This window comes from Myotis daubentonii, chromosome 3 (genome assembly GCF_963259705.1).
Source record: "Myotis daubentonii chromosome 3, mMyoDau2.1, whole genome shotgun sequence".
Taxonomy (NCBI): domain Eukaryota; kingdom Metazoa; phylum Chordata; class Mammalia; order Chiroptera; family Vespertilionidae; genus Myotis; species Myotis daubentonii.
In genome coordinates this window covers 184920388-184936588 of record NC_081842.1, presented here as the reverse complement: position 1 = coordinate 184936588, position 16201 = coordinate 184920388, and the positions used below count along the sequence as shown (strand labels likewise).

The window sequence follows — 16201 nt, the reverse complement described above, 5'->3', positions numbered from 1 at the left end:
GGAAGTTTAAAAGCAAAGAAAGAACTGGTGTCTCGGATGTTTGAAATAAACAATTTACATTTAAACACTCTTTCCCCTCCCCCCCCCCCCAAAAAAACAAGTCCCCATCTATGTAGTCTAAGTGAGAACTCTGGCAATAATAATAATAAAATGGCCTTGTTAGAAAACCTTCCCCGGGATTTAAGTTTCGCTTTAAAGTTAATTGCTTTTCTCCCTTTCCCTGAAGAAATGGAATGTTTCCATCTCGATCCCCTGGAACATGAGGGTTTCAGAGCTCGTCATGGTTTCTCACCAACATACCACGTCTCTGGGACTCTTGGACCTCACTCTACAAAAGGCTTTTGCTTTTGCTGAGCACCGCTGCTGCTGTCAGTCGGGTCTCTGCCTCCACCCCACCGCCACCTCTGCCCGCCGCGGCCCCGGGCTGACCCGGCAGGTGCGAGGCCCAGAGGAGGCCGGGTCTGCACCGCGCGAGCCCCGGCGGAGAGGAGGCCGGGTTTGCACCGCGCGAGCCCCGGCGGAGAGGAGGCCGGGTTTGCACCGCGCGAGCCCCGGCGGAGAGGAGGCCGGGTTTGCAGCGCAGGCCTCGCCGCCGGAACTCCGAGCGCCGAGCCGGGGAGCGCCGAGGGCGCCGGGCCCCCCGCCGGCCGCAGCCAGCGGCGCCCGGCCTCCAAGCCTGCGGCTCTCCGCAGCCGGACTCCTGGGCAAGCCCCGTCCCCTCTTGCCCGCCCGCCGGGTTCGCCGCAGCCCCGGGTTCCGCGTCGCCGACCCGCTCCCGCCGGCCAGCAGGAGGAGGCCGAGGGGCTGGCGGGAGGGAGTCGGAGCCGGAGCCCGAGGGGGGAGCGAGGAGGCGGGAGGAAGGGCGCCGGGCGGGGGCGGAGCGCGAGGCGGGGCGGGCGAGCGCCGCCGGGGCGGGGGGCGGGGTGGGGGCGGGGCCCGGCCTTCCCGCTCCCGCGGCGCGGCAACTCCGCCGAGCCTCCTTAAAACTCTGCCGTTAAAATGGGGGCGGGTTTTTCAACTCAAAAAGCGCTCAATTTTTTTCTTTTCAAAAAAAGCTGATGAGGTCGGAAAAAAGGGGAAAGAAACCGGCACGGTCTCTGCAGCGGCCACAGACGTAGCAACTGTTGGAGCGAAAAGAGCAGCAAAGAAGGGAGGGAAGGAGGCGAGTAGGAAGGGGGATAACGCTCCAGTGTCTGTCGGGGTGAGGGGAGCAGGGACCGGCGATTTTGGGGGAGACCAGCTACAAAAGAAACTGTCACCGGGAGCGCGGCGGCTCGGGAGGAAGCGGCGCTGCCCAGGTCGGCTGCGGGGCACAGCTGGCTGGCGGCCGCTGCCCTGTTGGCGGCACCGGCCGCGGGCAGAGGTCGGGGAGCCGCGAGAGGCTGGCCAAGTGGCACCGGTGGCCGGAACGGCTGGGCTCTTGGTCGACAGGGCGGCGGGACTGGCCGCGACCTGGCATCGCGGTGACTCCCCAAACTCGGAGACCGGCTCCAGCTCCCCCGGACCCTCCCGCTCTCCGGCCGCCCCTCGGAAAGCCAGGGCAGGAAGGAGAGGACGGCGGCGGCCGCTCCGGGAGCGTCTCCCGTAGGAAGCCTGCGCTGGCTCGGTCGTAGGCGGGAAGTGACGGCTGGGCTGCCCCGGGCAGCCGCGATGCTGCAACGCGCTGCCCCAGCAGCCCGGGCCCGGTAGACGCTGCCCGCATCGCTCTCCCTGTCCTCGCGCTGCTGGGAGTCCCGGCACCCGGCGGGGCCGGCATGACCCGCTTGGCCGAGGCCCGCCGCGCGCCCGGCGGTCTCCGGGGACGCGCGCCGAGCCTGGCTCCCACGGCCTCGGAGGCTCGGCGGGGCGGCGGTGGCCCGGCGGGCGGGCTCCGGAGCCTTCCCGCGCGGCGTTAGCCCGCGTCTCGGCCCGGACGCGAAGCCAGGCCCCTCCCGAGGAGCCCAGGCCACCGAGGAGTCGCTGCGACCTGTGACTTGAGGGCTGCGGAACTACCACTCCCGTTTGCCTGCTGGCGATCATCTTTAACCCCCCGGAGGACGTCAGCATCCAGCTGCAGCGGCGCTCTCCCCGCCGCGGAGGACGCGACTACCCCTTCGGGCGTGACGGATGGAGACGAGCCTCCCGAAGGACCTGCCCCTGCCGTTGTGGCTCGCGCGGCCCCAGCCACCGCCGTGAACCAGGGTGGGTTAATGCCTCTTCTTCCCCGCAAATGTTGTTTCTTCCGCTGTGTTTTCTCCCCCCCGGGTCGAGTTCCCTAACCCTCCGCACACATTCCTCGCAGAGACCTTTAGTGTTGTGACAGCTCTGCCTGCATTTTCCATCCAGAGTAATTTACCAGGAATGTGTCTGTCTCTCGGTTGAATCACCAGAATTCTTCCTAGGGGTTAAGCTAAAAAGCGAGGAGCGAGCCCCTCTCCAATGGCTCAGTTTTGCTGAATAATCACGTGTGAATCGAGGGGCGGGCTTTTGGCAGGCAGATCTTACTAGTATTTACTACCAAGCTCTACTCCAGATTAACCATCCCAGTCCTTCTGTCAGCCTCCGATGCCATCATGCAGCCTGGTTAGGAGCGAAGGAAAGAGAGAAAAGAAAAACAACTAATTCATCTTTTCCCGATCGTCAGGACCCTAAAGAATGGCCGAACCTTGGGGGAACGAGTTGGCGTCCGCAGCTGCCAGGGGGGACCTAGAGCAACTTACTAGTTTGTTGCAAAATAATGTAAACGTCAATGCACAAAATGGATTTGGAAGGACTGCGCTGCAGGTTGGTATCCAGAGAGGTGGGGAAAACAGGTCAACAGCGTTGCCTACGTGACCCGGGTTTCTAGAATAGCAGCTTTTAAGCTTTGAGGGGTACAGAATTTCACTGTTTTTAAACCTAGTCGGTTGCCATATTTTATATCTTTAAGTGGATCCAACTCCCCAAAATGACGTACTTTGAACAAACTCGTCAAATCCAGTAACATCCATGATATCAAGTAGATTCCAGGTTTGGTCTTAATTTTCGGAATGTTTTTATGATGGTGGGTATTTGAAAGCCATCGTAGCAGCGCCGAGTTGGGGGGGGAAGGGGGGATAGACAGCTCTGTAAACACATTATTATGATTATTATTTGAAGTAAATACGCTGCTATTAGTGGTTTTCATACTTTGCTCCTATAATTGACTTTAACGTTAATTTTCTTGACTACTGGCAGGGATGTTTTTCTTCAAATGCTTCACGTTTTAACAAACAGCCTTTCCTCATTTGGAATGGGTGGACTGGGCACGGGGACAGGATGTACATTTCACAGTTAATGTAATACCATCCACCCATTCAGGATTGAGGAGGAATAAAAAATTGAATTTTCTAATCAGAGCTCAGCTTGTGTTTTTGTCTCTGCGGTCATGCCGTGGTATGTTCTAATTTTTAGTTATTAGATTTACAAGCAACAAATGAAACAAGTCCAGCTGCCAAGTATTGTACCTGATAATTTTTTTCCTCCTCTGGACATTATCCTGTAACTTAGTTAAAAGGCTTAAAACAGAAAAATGGAAAATTGGTCTCAAATAGTTGCTTTATCAGAGTTCTAATGATATTCTTGTGAGCTAGTCTTATTCGGAAATGCTACACTCGAAACATTGAAAATTGGAGAGAGGGTTTTTAAGGTTATTTATTTTAATTACAAGAATTAGAAAATTTAAGTGGAAGGATATATACTATTAACTGATAATGCCTATACAGTCTTACATTTTTAATCAGAATACACTGACCTTGCAAAATTTTCACTATTATGGAAGCTTATGCATATATATTAAATAATTTATCTTTTTATTTCAGATAGATTAAGTGGGGAAAGGATTTTTTTCTTTTTCTACTTAGTAGTTTTAACAGGTGTGGTGATAGCAATGCCACAAGTTTAATATATTTAAAAGTTTCCTATTGAAAACTGAAAGATTTTATAAATCTCACAATGAGACTCTTAACCCATGTTAAGAATAAAACCTTGCAGGACTTTTGACGAACAGGAAGACTGGGAAATTAATACTGAAAACAAGTTTTGACAAACATTTTAAATAAAATCTGCAACCTTGTTTACATTAAACACATTTATCAAGATACTAACACCCACTTATTGTGAATTAGTCCTTGTACATATGATGAAATACACACAAACAGGAGTCTCAAGGCTTATTTTCAGTATGTATAATCAGGACTCTGAAGTTGTGTCATAATTCAAGAAAGAACTTTCCTTTAAAACAATTTCCAATATTACTGTTATTTACTATGAAAGATGGTAAATTTCCTTCTACATTTATATTTACTTAACTCAATTGTAAAAGTTTTTTTTTCCTTTGCTACTGTAAGCTTTTCAATCAGTATAATATCAAAGGCCTTAATCATACATTTCCTTAACAGAGATCCAAGTTGTCTGTTTCTTATTTTTCCTAGTCCAGGTTCTTAAATGTGACTAAATCTTTAGAGGCAGTTGTGGCAAAAAATTAGATTGTGTCGATTTTTAATAACCAAAAAGTATACTTCATTGAAGTTCTTGAAAAACAAATTATGTATCATTCTTACCACTGCCCCAAAGGCAGGGCTATAAGCCAGGAAGGTTTTATCGACAGGGAGGCTTACTATCTTGGACATCTATATAGTTTGCATTTATAAAATATTATTTATTCTAATATTACTTAATTTTTGATTATTTTTAAAAAACAAACATTCTAAAGGGATAAACTTTGTATGTATCTTCCAATGGGTTATATTTAATTTCACAAATATTTGAGTGTCTATTATGCAATCTATGTATTATAAATTTATATTATTATGAGTATACCTAAATATAAATGAAATAAGTTAAAATGCTGAAATTTTTGGCATGTTAATGAGACTATATTTTTTCACAACTAAATTATATATAGTACAAATAACTGCGTGCTGCTCCACGAGATATTTTATGAGAGCCTAATAGACATCTCTTATTAGAGTGAAATATGAATATTCAAACAAAAGTAGATAAGTCTTTATCATGTGAATTATTTGAATATTGACAGCAAATTTTAATACTACATTCTGGCTTTTCAAGTGTTGGCAGTTTACAAATAGCTATTCCTAAATTCCTGACAATAACTGCAAAAGGAAATAAGGTGGGATCACCAGCTGATTACTAAATGGGCTCAACCACAGACGCTGTCTGTGTCCCAAAGTACATATTAAATATCTTATTTTCTTTTGCTCACTTTAAAATCATAAGGCCAATTAGAACTTTAAAAACAGTAAGTAATATAGAAGGATTAGACTGTTCCATTCTTTTCAAGAGCAGTTGCCATATAATCATCTCCTATCTGATACATGGCATGTCTTGACTTTAGTTTTAGGTAAGTCAATATCATAAACATGGAGAACGCTATTATTTACTTAACACCTAATAATCAGTAATATTTAAAAATTTCAAGTGAAGAATTATAAGTGCTAAATACACCTCATACCTCATAGCCAATATGTAATAATTTGCAAATAAATTTAAAAAAAAACAACTTGGGAATTTGGCACTATAGCTATTGGGGGAGACCTTGTGAAAATTAATCATTTAAGAAAATGTCAGATCTGAATTTTTAATAGATCATTTTTACAGTAGGTGATGGAGACTGATGTGTAGAAACACTTCTTTGGGGATTTAAAGAAACTCACTCCCCTTATTTCTTTTCAGTGGCTATTTAGAAAATAAATGTGGCCCAGCTTTGATTTTTCCAGAATAAATACTCGAGGTATATTTTGTGAGTATGAACAAGCACAGAAGACTCTTATTTAAATCTCAATTTCCATTTCTTTTCTCTTAATAAATTCACGAAGTTACACACCCCTTTATGGGAGATAGAGAACTGAGTTGTGAGCGAATTTTATACAATTTGAACTAGTTCTATTTTACTGATCAATTTATCCTACTTTGGGGCCCATTTAAGATATTCCATCATATACGCTCAATTTTTATAAGTTTTCTTCTAGTTATACCTACTAGTACTTTCCTTCTTGCAACTGAGTCCTTAAAACTCCATCACGTGGGTCTTCCCCAAGTACTTCTTCACTAAACATAATTACATAAATAGGAGAGGTGGATATTTTAAAATATTCTTGTAGTAGAAGCACTCTACTCTCTTCTTTTCCAGGTTATGAAACTTGGAAATCCCGAGATTGCCAGGAGACTACTGCTTAGAGGTGCTGATCCCAATTTGAAAGACGGAACTGGTTTCGCTGTCATTCATGATGCAGCCAGAGCGGGTTTCCTGGACACTTTACAGACTTTGCTGGAGTTTCAAGCTGACGTTAACATCGAGGATAATGAAGGGAACCTGCCCTTGCACTTGGCTGCCAAAGAAGGCCACCTCCCGGTGGTGGAGTTCCTTGTGAAGCACACCACCAGCAACGTGGGGCATCGGAACCACAACGGGGATACCGCCTGCGACTTGGCCAGGCTCTACCGGAGGAACGAGGTCGTTAGCCTGATGGAGGGAACCCAGGCGGAGGGAGCTGAAAATCTACACTGAATGTGGGGAGGGCTCTCCCACACCGCCTGCTATTCTGTCAGTTAAATGGTTGGCTGTCCGATTTTAATATCATTTGTTAAAACTCAGTTTTGTCATATCTTAAGCAGCTTGTTAAATCTTCTGAAACTGCTAAATGGAAATCTTACTACAGGTTTATGAATATCTTTTTCACCTACAGAACCGTGAGTTCTAACATATAATTGCAAATAGCTTTGGCTTTCTTATTATTATTTTATCTTCCCTTTACTTTTTCTTGGCTTATTTCTCCCTTTGCTAGTCTCAATACCCAACTTGATGACTTTATTTTAAAAATGATTTGTCCTGATGCTTCTTTTGCCTAATTAAAACACTTTTCCAAAACAGGACAATGTTTCTCTGTGACTTCCACTCCTCTACTACAATAACCCCCATATAATTTGCCACCTCCTAGGAGATCATGTTTTATATCTTGACCTTAGAAAACATAGACCAACTGGAAAACTAGGCATATTCTCTTGAGGATTCAATTATTTTTTTCTTCCTTTCCTGATGTCTCTCCCAAAAGAGTTTACTTGGTGCCTTGTATTTCTGCTTTAAAGTAGGATAAGGACAACTTTTTTGAACATCAAACCTGACATTATTTCAGTGTGAATTAATCCTACTGTTTAATCTTCCCTTTTTCTCAAACTTAATTGAATAGTTGGAAAAACAGGTTTCAGAATAGCAATCTAAAAACAATTATATGTTGGCTCTAAAAGCCACTTTTAAAAGAAAGTACCACCTTAAAAGTGCCTCCCATTAGTTGATTTTTTAAAAAATCACAAATAAAATAATTCGTTAACAAATTTCCTCAAAATAATACCATAAGTATACTAAGTGCAACACTGGCTTTTTCTCCCCAAATGACAGAAATGTAAAATTATAAAATGTCTATGTATTAAAAATAATACAAACAAATTTTTAGGGGGTTAAATGTCCAGCAAGAAAAAAATATAAATTACATGAGAGTCATAAGTATTTTAGGGGCTGAAGTATAATAAATATGTAAACATTTACAAAAAGTACATAGGTCACTCCTACATATAGTACTTGATTCCCACAAAGCTTATTAGTAAAGGCATAGGAAATATTTTTAAGAATATGTTAAGCTAAAAATAATTTTTGAATGACATAAAAATAATCATATTTCTGAGAGAATTTTCCAGCATCTGACTGTTGTTTCAATTAAAGATTGTAACCAGAATATTTCAATGCAGTTACCACTTATAAATTTATAAATACTTTATTCATATTCTCCCATATGAACAAAGATGTTTTATGTGAAAGTTTCCTCCTTCTGCTTCACAAGCTCTCTGCCCTCGCTCCAAAAAGAACAAAATACTTCAAGGTTTATTGAAGGATATGGTTCTGATGCCTGCCCTAACAAGGATTGGAATGATTGCAAGGCAAGTGGTTTTTCAATAATGTGTTTTTCATGATAATATAAAAAGAGTATAGATAAGAGATTTAATCCTTTTAATTTGGCACTAACGTTCACCTTCCCTAAGTTAAGTGCAACAGGATTTCAACTTCTGCCACCTCCAACCACAAGTTACTGAACAATTTTATTTTTGACAGCAACATGAAATTAAATTTAAAACACATTTGAAAATTTAGAAAAAGTAGAAGTTGCGATGATTTTGAAGGAAAAAGTGTTGTATTTGGATTTTAAAACTAGGATCAATGTACAAAACATTGCTTAAGTAAGATGACTATTTTTCTAAACATAAGATTACTAAAAACATAAAAACAACCCTTCTTAGAAGTTTTAACTGCAAAGATGGAAGTTTCTGAGTTTAAAGTCAAGTTTAATGGCCTCTTACGTTTCCACCAAGTCTCAGTATTAAAATTGCTCGTTGGAGACCAAATATAAAGTTATAGGACTCAGAAAGCTAAAGAGAAGGAGGTACCTCTGCAGTGGCTTTGTCCATAGGTGGTGGGAACGCATAGGGGACAAGGAGCTCATCTCTTTTCAGCCTAAAATTTGCTAGTCATTAAATATCGCCACATTTCTCTGGCAGGAAATAGCTTTGCTAATCTAAGTATTTTAGAAATGAGTTATGTGGTCCCCTCTAGGAAATATGAAAAACCATTATTCATTCTCTCACAAACCTCAATAATATTCGGTAAGACTCCTGAATATGCCGACACGTATAGGTTGAAAGAAGGGTGTTGCTGAGTTTAATAGAGTCTAAACTTTGCAATGAGCTGAGGTGGGGAAGGGTCTGAACTTATTCGGACGCAGAATGAAGAGGCAAGTGCTAATTAATGGAGGGGTCAGAGCCCCCGGAGAGGACGCTATAGAAAGGATGGAGGGTGCTAAACAGCTCTGCCCTCTTAAATTCAGTTCTCCACTGTGTCCGTACCCAAGTTATCGGGGAAACTCAGGCTCAGCCTTTGCCCAGTATAAGCTGAATCCGGACTTACACCTCGAGGAAGGGGGCACTAACTGTACCTCATTCCACGTTCTGTTTCCTGAGACAGTAAGCCAAACTGCATTTTAACATATTTCAGTAGTGAACCAATACTTTTCTGGTGAACATTTCGCATCTCTTAACGGTGTGAGATGAGCTCGTACACACACACACTAAATGCTGGGTGATGGATAAAAGAATTCGGTCCCGACAAGCAATTCAATTGGTAATAGTATAAATTCCCCTTATCGTGGGATCTGTGGCTCCGGACTGGTTTCGAAATCTCAGTTCCCAAAAAGGTGCTTTTGCCTGGAGTAGAAGCCAATAGCCCAGAAGCGCTGCAAGATCACAGCGCTGGAGAGAGAAGGGTGATATTTACAGCTTTCCTGACTGCCCTGAGCCCTAAATGACCTTCATCAAATGCCTACGGGGGCGGCGGACGGGGTGGGTGGGGGGGTGGAAGAGTCCCTCTCTTGGTCTCTAGAGACTTTTGATTTTACACTGCAGTTCGAACACACACACACACACACACACACACACGCAAACAGGTCCACGCAGGGACCTAGAGCGAGGCAGCAGACAAATATTCTGCCCATAGCCAACCCAAGCCCCCTTTGAGGGGCTGCGAAGACATCCTTTCTGTCCCTTCGAAACTGTCCAGCCTCCCACTGCAGCTCCGGGCTCTCTAGTGAGGAAGCTGGAGCCCAGAGCTCCCTCAGGGCGCGCAGAAAAGCCCGGGGTGGGTGGGGGTGGGGGAGTTTCAAAACCGTTAGCTCGCGTTTTTTTTTTTCTTCTTTTCCCTCCCTCGCTAAGGTTTCTTTTCTTTTCTCTTCCTGTCCAAATATTTCAAATTTCCGCGCCTTAAATAACAGTCTCTTTTTATTTAGTTGGTTTCCTCGGCAGGTTTGTCCGCCCGCTTGTCTCTGCCCTCCAGCGCGCCCAGGGCGCCTCGGGCGCCACCGCGCTGCCTGCAGCCCGCAACCCGCAGCCCCGCGGCCCCTGGTCGCCACCCGCGGACCAGCCTGCGGGGCCCAGGTCGCCAGCCGGAGCCACAGCCCCCTCTGGCCGCGACCTCGCCTGACCCTGCTCTCCGGGCACTCAGACCAACTAAGGCCGCCCCCCGCCCTGACGCCTGTCTGCCTCGCCGCTCCACTTCCCCGCCCGGACTTTGGAGCCTACTCTGCCTTGGGGTTTGGAACACAGTCGCCGAGGAGCGCGGGAGGGCCGCAGCGAGAGGAGCGCGGCGGAGGAGGCAGTGGCGGGAGCCTCCCCAGCCCCCAACCCGGGTAACCTTGGAGGCGCCCTCGGAGTGAGTGAGTGTGCGGCCGCTCCAGCCAGCTGGGGCGAGCGGCGCGCTGCGCGGCGGGCAGGAGGCGGGAGTTGGGGGCGGGGAGGAGGAGCGGGTGCCCGGCTCCTCCCGGGCGCTGCAGGCCACCGGGGCGGCCAGGTCCCCCGGCCTGAGCCCTCCGGCGACTGTCCCCCAGGAGGCGGCAGCCATCCCACGGGATAGTGCCGGCAACCTGCGCCTGAGGACTGGGGCCGGAGGGCGACACGGGCGCAGGGGCTAGCGGGCCGGTGAGCGCCCAGCTCTCTGCAGAGGTGAGCTGGCTGCCGAACTCTGGAGCAACTCCTTGGCCAGTGCCAATGCCAGCACTGCCTTCCCTCCTCTCCCTCCTCCCCCCACCCCTGACAGCTGAGGACAGCCGGGCTCCGAGCCTCGCGTCCAAATGCGTGGCGGCAAATACCTCTCAGGCTTCTCAGCCATAGACTATTCATGAAGATTCGTTATGGTGTTGCTGTTACCATCGCCCACCTAAATTACTAAACGTCCTGGATTGAAAATGCACGTTCAGAGTGAAACACCGAGAACTGCAGGCCTGCAGGGACTTTGTGTGGAGCTGGGGTGCGCAAAATACCTAGAAGGAGTCGGTTTTTCAACCCAGAATAGATCCGAAAATGGAATATGGATCTTCAAAAGATGCCACAAAAGAATAAACTTTCCCGAATCTGGGTATTGACTTTGTAAATTAAGGTGCCAATGAAATGTTTTACCATCTGCTACAGGAATATTGTGCGAGCTTCAGGTGTTAGGATGTAGGTTTGGAATTTTCTGTGCCTTCTTTAATCCTCAAAGACATCAAATAACAACAGCATGGTAACACACCAGGCAAGCGAGCAAAGGTTATCCTTGCTACCCACAGCACCTGCAAAAGCACAAGTGTAACTCACATTTTGTTTCCTGAGTTCTAAAATGGCTTCTGAACCATCCAGAGGTACCAGCACATACGAGGAAGGGGAGGGGATGAGGCGGGAGGAGAATTTGTACATTTTTTTAAAAAAAAAAATACAGATATTATTACACTTCAGCTATTCCACCTCACCTCTCTTTCTCCCCGCCCCCATCCTCATTGGTCAGTATGCAGGCCTATTCAATAATTCTATATACAGCCTTTTTCTCTTCTCTCACTACCCCCATCCTAAAAAGCTAGTCAGCTAAAAATATCAGCTCTTTTTGGGAGGAAGTTTAAAAACCTTATCCAAACTACCCATCATTTATTTTTGAATACTAAAAAGAAATCCTACATATAATCAATAGTATAAAAGAAGAAATAATTTAGCAAGACCTCAAACGCACTCAAATTAGTATAATAGTGATATTGTCTCTTAACATTAAAATAATAGGACTATTTCTGGGATTAATAGGTGAAAAGCTCAAAAATATCCATTAAAAGGTTTGGAAACAGAAGTTTCTGCTTTTCCTTACATTTCATCAGTACAGTAGTTATTTAGAGGAAATTGGCACTTTATCTTGACCATATAAAGCACTATTATGCCATTTTTTTTAGTTCTATGCCTTAGTTTTTTAGATTAGTTATGTGAATAGTGAAAGTTCATATATAGAACTGACATCTTTTAATGTTAAAGTTTTAGTTTAGAAATGCAACCAAAATATCACAACCAAATTAAAATATAGTCCAATTCCACTCCTCTGTTTCTTCTAACTGTACAGTTTGCACAACTTGCTGGTTAAAGAAGTCTGCCCTGAGTTTAAAATTTATGCCTTGGAAGCATGATTGCCTAAAGTAAAATAAAACTTACTGGTCTTTAGGACTAACTATTCTATAATTTGGCTATTCTGTGTACAGCTAATGTAACAATATCTTCATTTCCTACATTTTAGAACTATTGTAAAAGCCACATGGGCCTAAATAGTTCTTGTTCCACAGTTTCTCTTTCAGATATTTGTATTAAGAAGAGACTATCCTCAATGATACAGCAGCATTCTGATGATGGCCATTCTGCTAATTCAAGAACTTCAGACCGAACTTATGCAGGCCATTTTAAAAGAAGCATGCATTTCTTCTTTTGTCAAAGTTTAGAACAGATATAAATAAATGTTAACATTTGAAAGGCCTAAAATAATTAATTTGTAAATCAGTTATAGTATGGTGATGATACAAGTTGAACATTTAAAAACCTCATATATTAGAAGAATAAATGGGATCAATTTATTAAATTGAGTAGCATTTGATGATAATGAATAGTACAATATTCCCTTCCTCAGTATTTAAATAAGCAATAGTGTGTATTGTAGTATTATTTTTAATTGTGAAAGACATTATATAATCATCATCATATAAAGGTAATTGATCAGTCCAGGGTCTCTTTTTCAATGTTAAGTAAAATACAGTTAAAGCACAGTCTTTTTCTTTTTAAAAAAAAAATGCTTCACTATTCTCACCTAAAAGACTGTCCTATCTTTTTTTTTTTTTTTTTTGCTTCCACATTTTAGGTGATGAACAAAAAAGCATGTACAAGGAGGTTTCCAATTCTCCTTTATTCCTACTTCCTCGGCCATCTATTTCTCTATTCACAAATATTACTTCAACTTTTAAAATATTTCATGATGTTGAAAGTAATTATTATTCCTATTAATTTAAACTGATGATAGGCCTATGAGTGCAAGCATTCAGCCTGTATTTTATTTAAAATAAAGTTCAGTGAAGCAAGTGTAGATATTAGGTTGTGGCAAGTTTGTATTTAGGTTATGAATATAAATTAGTTGGAATCTTAAAATGTTTTAATATTTTGACATATGCTATGATTTTCAGCACACAATCAAGATTTAGAAAATCTTAAATTTAATTTCTGGTCTTTGGAAAATAATTTAATACATTTTAATTTGCCATATTAAGATAAAGCTAATTGTTTTCACCAATAAAAAGTTAAAATGTAGATACTTATAGAAAAATATGGAGAAAAATATGATATCAGATCAAAAGCATTTTCTAAAAATAAATTACAACTACTGGTAAATGGTCTATTTTAACTGTAGTATTTTTTTTTTTTGCACTTGACACATGGACTTAACTTTTCTATGTTTATCTATAAGCGTATAATTGGTATTAGACAGATAATCAAAATAATACTTTGTGGACCTGTCCTATATGAGTATTTTCTGTATATGTGTGTATGTTTAGATATTTCTTACCAAAGTTCAGTACTGAGCAAATATATATTTTGAAAAATACTACCAGTTCACTTTAAGATGTTAAATTATGATCTGCTACAGAAATATAAGCTGATAATTTTTAAGGTATAGGTGAGATCATTTTCATTAATGATTCAAGGAAGGATAAGAGAATAAAATCTTAGAACTGAAAACACTGATGCAGACCCTAGTTCTACCTAAGTTTTGTTTCAAATTCTTGTCATGAGGCAAATGTATATGAAGGCCATGTAACATTCACAATTAATGTAAACAAATTTGAACTATTAGAAATAGAATTGTAATAGCAGCAAGAAGAATGGATATTTTAAATGTTTTAGATAGCCTACCCGTAGGTTAATTTCATGTTAATTACATAATGGGCGATTTGCTAAATAATCCAAAACCAAGGACAAAACAAGACCAGTAAAAGATATTTGCTCAAGAACTCAAAAGCAGGGAAAATAAGACCCAAAAATATTTTTTCATTACACCATCATGGGAAATATAAACAAATTAATTTTTTTTGGTATGGATAATTTTACAGTTTCCAGTTTTTGTTTGTCTATTTTTTACCATTTCACATGGATAATGCTTTTAAAACACATAGCTAGACAGACAATAACCACTTATTATTTATGGTCATATTTTTAAATTACATACATGTGTTTTATTTAAATACAACACATACACATTCTGCCCCAAAATAGCAAGTTCAGCACCATTCTAACATGGTGAGTGGGTATAATTGGACATTTGGACTCGACTGAGGGGCTGTTTAATGTGAAGCCCAAGTAGGACCACAGGGGAGCGAACACAGTACTGACCAAATGCTGGCTAATTTGCTTAAGAGTAGTCACAATGACTCTGAGCTGGTGTAAATTGCCTATAATTTTTTAAATACACCATGTACCTACTGGAAAAGCAAATGACTTTACACAAAGACTGTTAAAAGAAGGAATACATATATTTTGCATTCAGAGGGACTTCACAGACGTCATGTAGGAAATATTAATATAGAAATATAAAAGAACAGTACATAAGAACATCAGTTGAAAATATATGATTGCTTTCAATTTCTTTAAAATGGTTTGTGTATCATGTCTTAAAGATTTAAAATGCAATTTTTCAAAATATGACTAGTATCTATAAAACACACAACACCAACTTATTATCATTCTAATTTTTAAACACCCCCCCCCCCCAAATACTCAAAGGGACCTTTTAGTTCATCTGGTCCTATTGAAAGATCATGCACCAAGATCAGCAAATAAAGTTTGTGGCTTACCAATATAAAAGAACTTTAAAGATCAGTGCCTTCTAAGGAAAATGTTCTGCCTGGAATGACCAGGATAAAATTGTGGAAATTTTTAGTAGCACATTTTTGAACAAATACATAATAATATTTAGGATCAATGTAAGATTAATTTAACATTTCTACAATATAGTAACATATCATTGTTTTGAGTTTAAACATATAGATTTAAATTATAGAATGCTGTGTATGGCTATGGGAAGGTTTCTCTTTATTCATGAACAGGATAGCTTGAAGAAAAGTCAGATCAAAACATACAATTCAGACATAAAATTCAAGTTACAGAACAACAGTGACATTAAATCAACCAACAGAAAAACTGACTTACACAATAACCTATTAATTTGGGTAAAAGGCATGCTAAGAACAAAATATTTAAATTTATTTCCATTAAATTAAAAGATTACATATAAGCCTAACCAATAGACACAGACACTGGGGCGGGGGGGGGGGGGGGGAGAAGGGCATGAGTGTGTGTGTGTGGGGGGAGTAATGTGGGGATAAGGACACAAATGTGATACCTTAATCAATAAAGAAAAAAATCAATTAAAAAACATACAAAAATGATTACTGATTTCTTATCCAATATTGTAGGAAATAAAGTCCTAAATATTTAGGAAAGTGATATGAACATCCTAAAAAACAAGTGGGTCTCTATTCAGAATATGTGACAGTAATTGATCTGGGAGGGCTATCCAATGATATTTTAATATAGTTATGAATATGTTAGCATATAAAAATGCTGCATTATATTGAATTTTGTCAATATCTAGTAGGCTATTAAATTGTATGTATTCAAAGAAAAATAGGAGATACTTTAATAAATGTCTTTCTTTTTGGTACTTCTTAATTTATACATATATTAATTCAGCTTACATTTCAGTAAAAGGAGAAAGAAAAGAAACAAAACCAAGTAAGTTACTAAGTCAACATTTATTATTTCCTTCTCTATTACTTAATTTAATATTCATAGCTATCTCATGGATTGAGCTTTAGTCTCCCATTTTACAAACTGGAAAATACAGATTAATGATGCTTTGTAACTTGCCGCTGGTCACAGGCTGGTAACTTATAACATAAGAATACGAACTTATGCCTTTTTTTCTTCTTCATTATTGCCAGATGGAAAACTCTTTCAGGGAAATTACCATAATCAGTCAATTCAACACTCCCACATTAAGGACCCATCATTATAGCCACTTAATAGGTTTACAACCTTGGGACTAATTATATCCAAGACTTTCCACATCTGTAAATGGGGGTAATAATACCTAATTTGCCATGTTATTGTAAATAATAAATGAAATGTGTATAAATTTCCTGGTACTCAGTAATCCTTTAATAAATGGCATCTATTATTATGGGGAATACGAAGGAACAAAATTCATTCTTGACCTCAAGGAACTTAAAACTATTTGGGTACATAAAGTTTACAACTG

The 16201-nt window shown here is 41.4% G+C and overlaps 2 protein-coding genes across 4 annotated transcripts in view; both read left to right on the top strand.

The window, feature by feature from the left end:
- Positions 1-244: 244 nt before the first annotated feature.
- CDKN2C (cyclin dependent kinase inhibitor 2C) lies at positions 245-6894 on the top strand. Of its 3 annotated transcripts, XM_059689647.1 has the most exons (3): positions 1486-2181; positions 2624-2763; positions 6149-6894. In XM_059689647.1, exons 2-3 carry the CDS (start codon positions 2635-2637, stop codon positions 6524-6526), a joined length of 507 nt encoding a protein of 168 aa, XP_059545630.1. In that variant the 5' UTR covers positions 1486-2181; positions 2624-2634; the 3' UTR covers positions 6527-6894. The 3 variants fall into 3 exon arrangements, 2 of the variants coding, with proteins under 2 accessions (XP_059545630.1, XP_059545631.1); XR_009451988.1 differs by lacking the exon at positions 2624-2763 and having other exon boundaries at positions 245-2181; positions 6149-6288; XM_059689648.1 differs by lacking the exon at positions 1486-2181 and having other exon boundaries at positions 2272-2763.
- LOC132231104 (calmodulin-like) overlaps positions 1475-16201 on the top strand; it is a 428233-nt gene continuing 413506 nt past the window's right edge. Inside the window, exon 1 of the mRNA XM_059689646.1 lies at positions 1475-1487. The gene's annotated coding sequence lies outside the window, so the exon portion shown is untranslated. The remainder of the gene's footprint in view (positions 1488-16201) is intronic.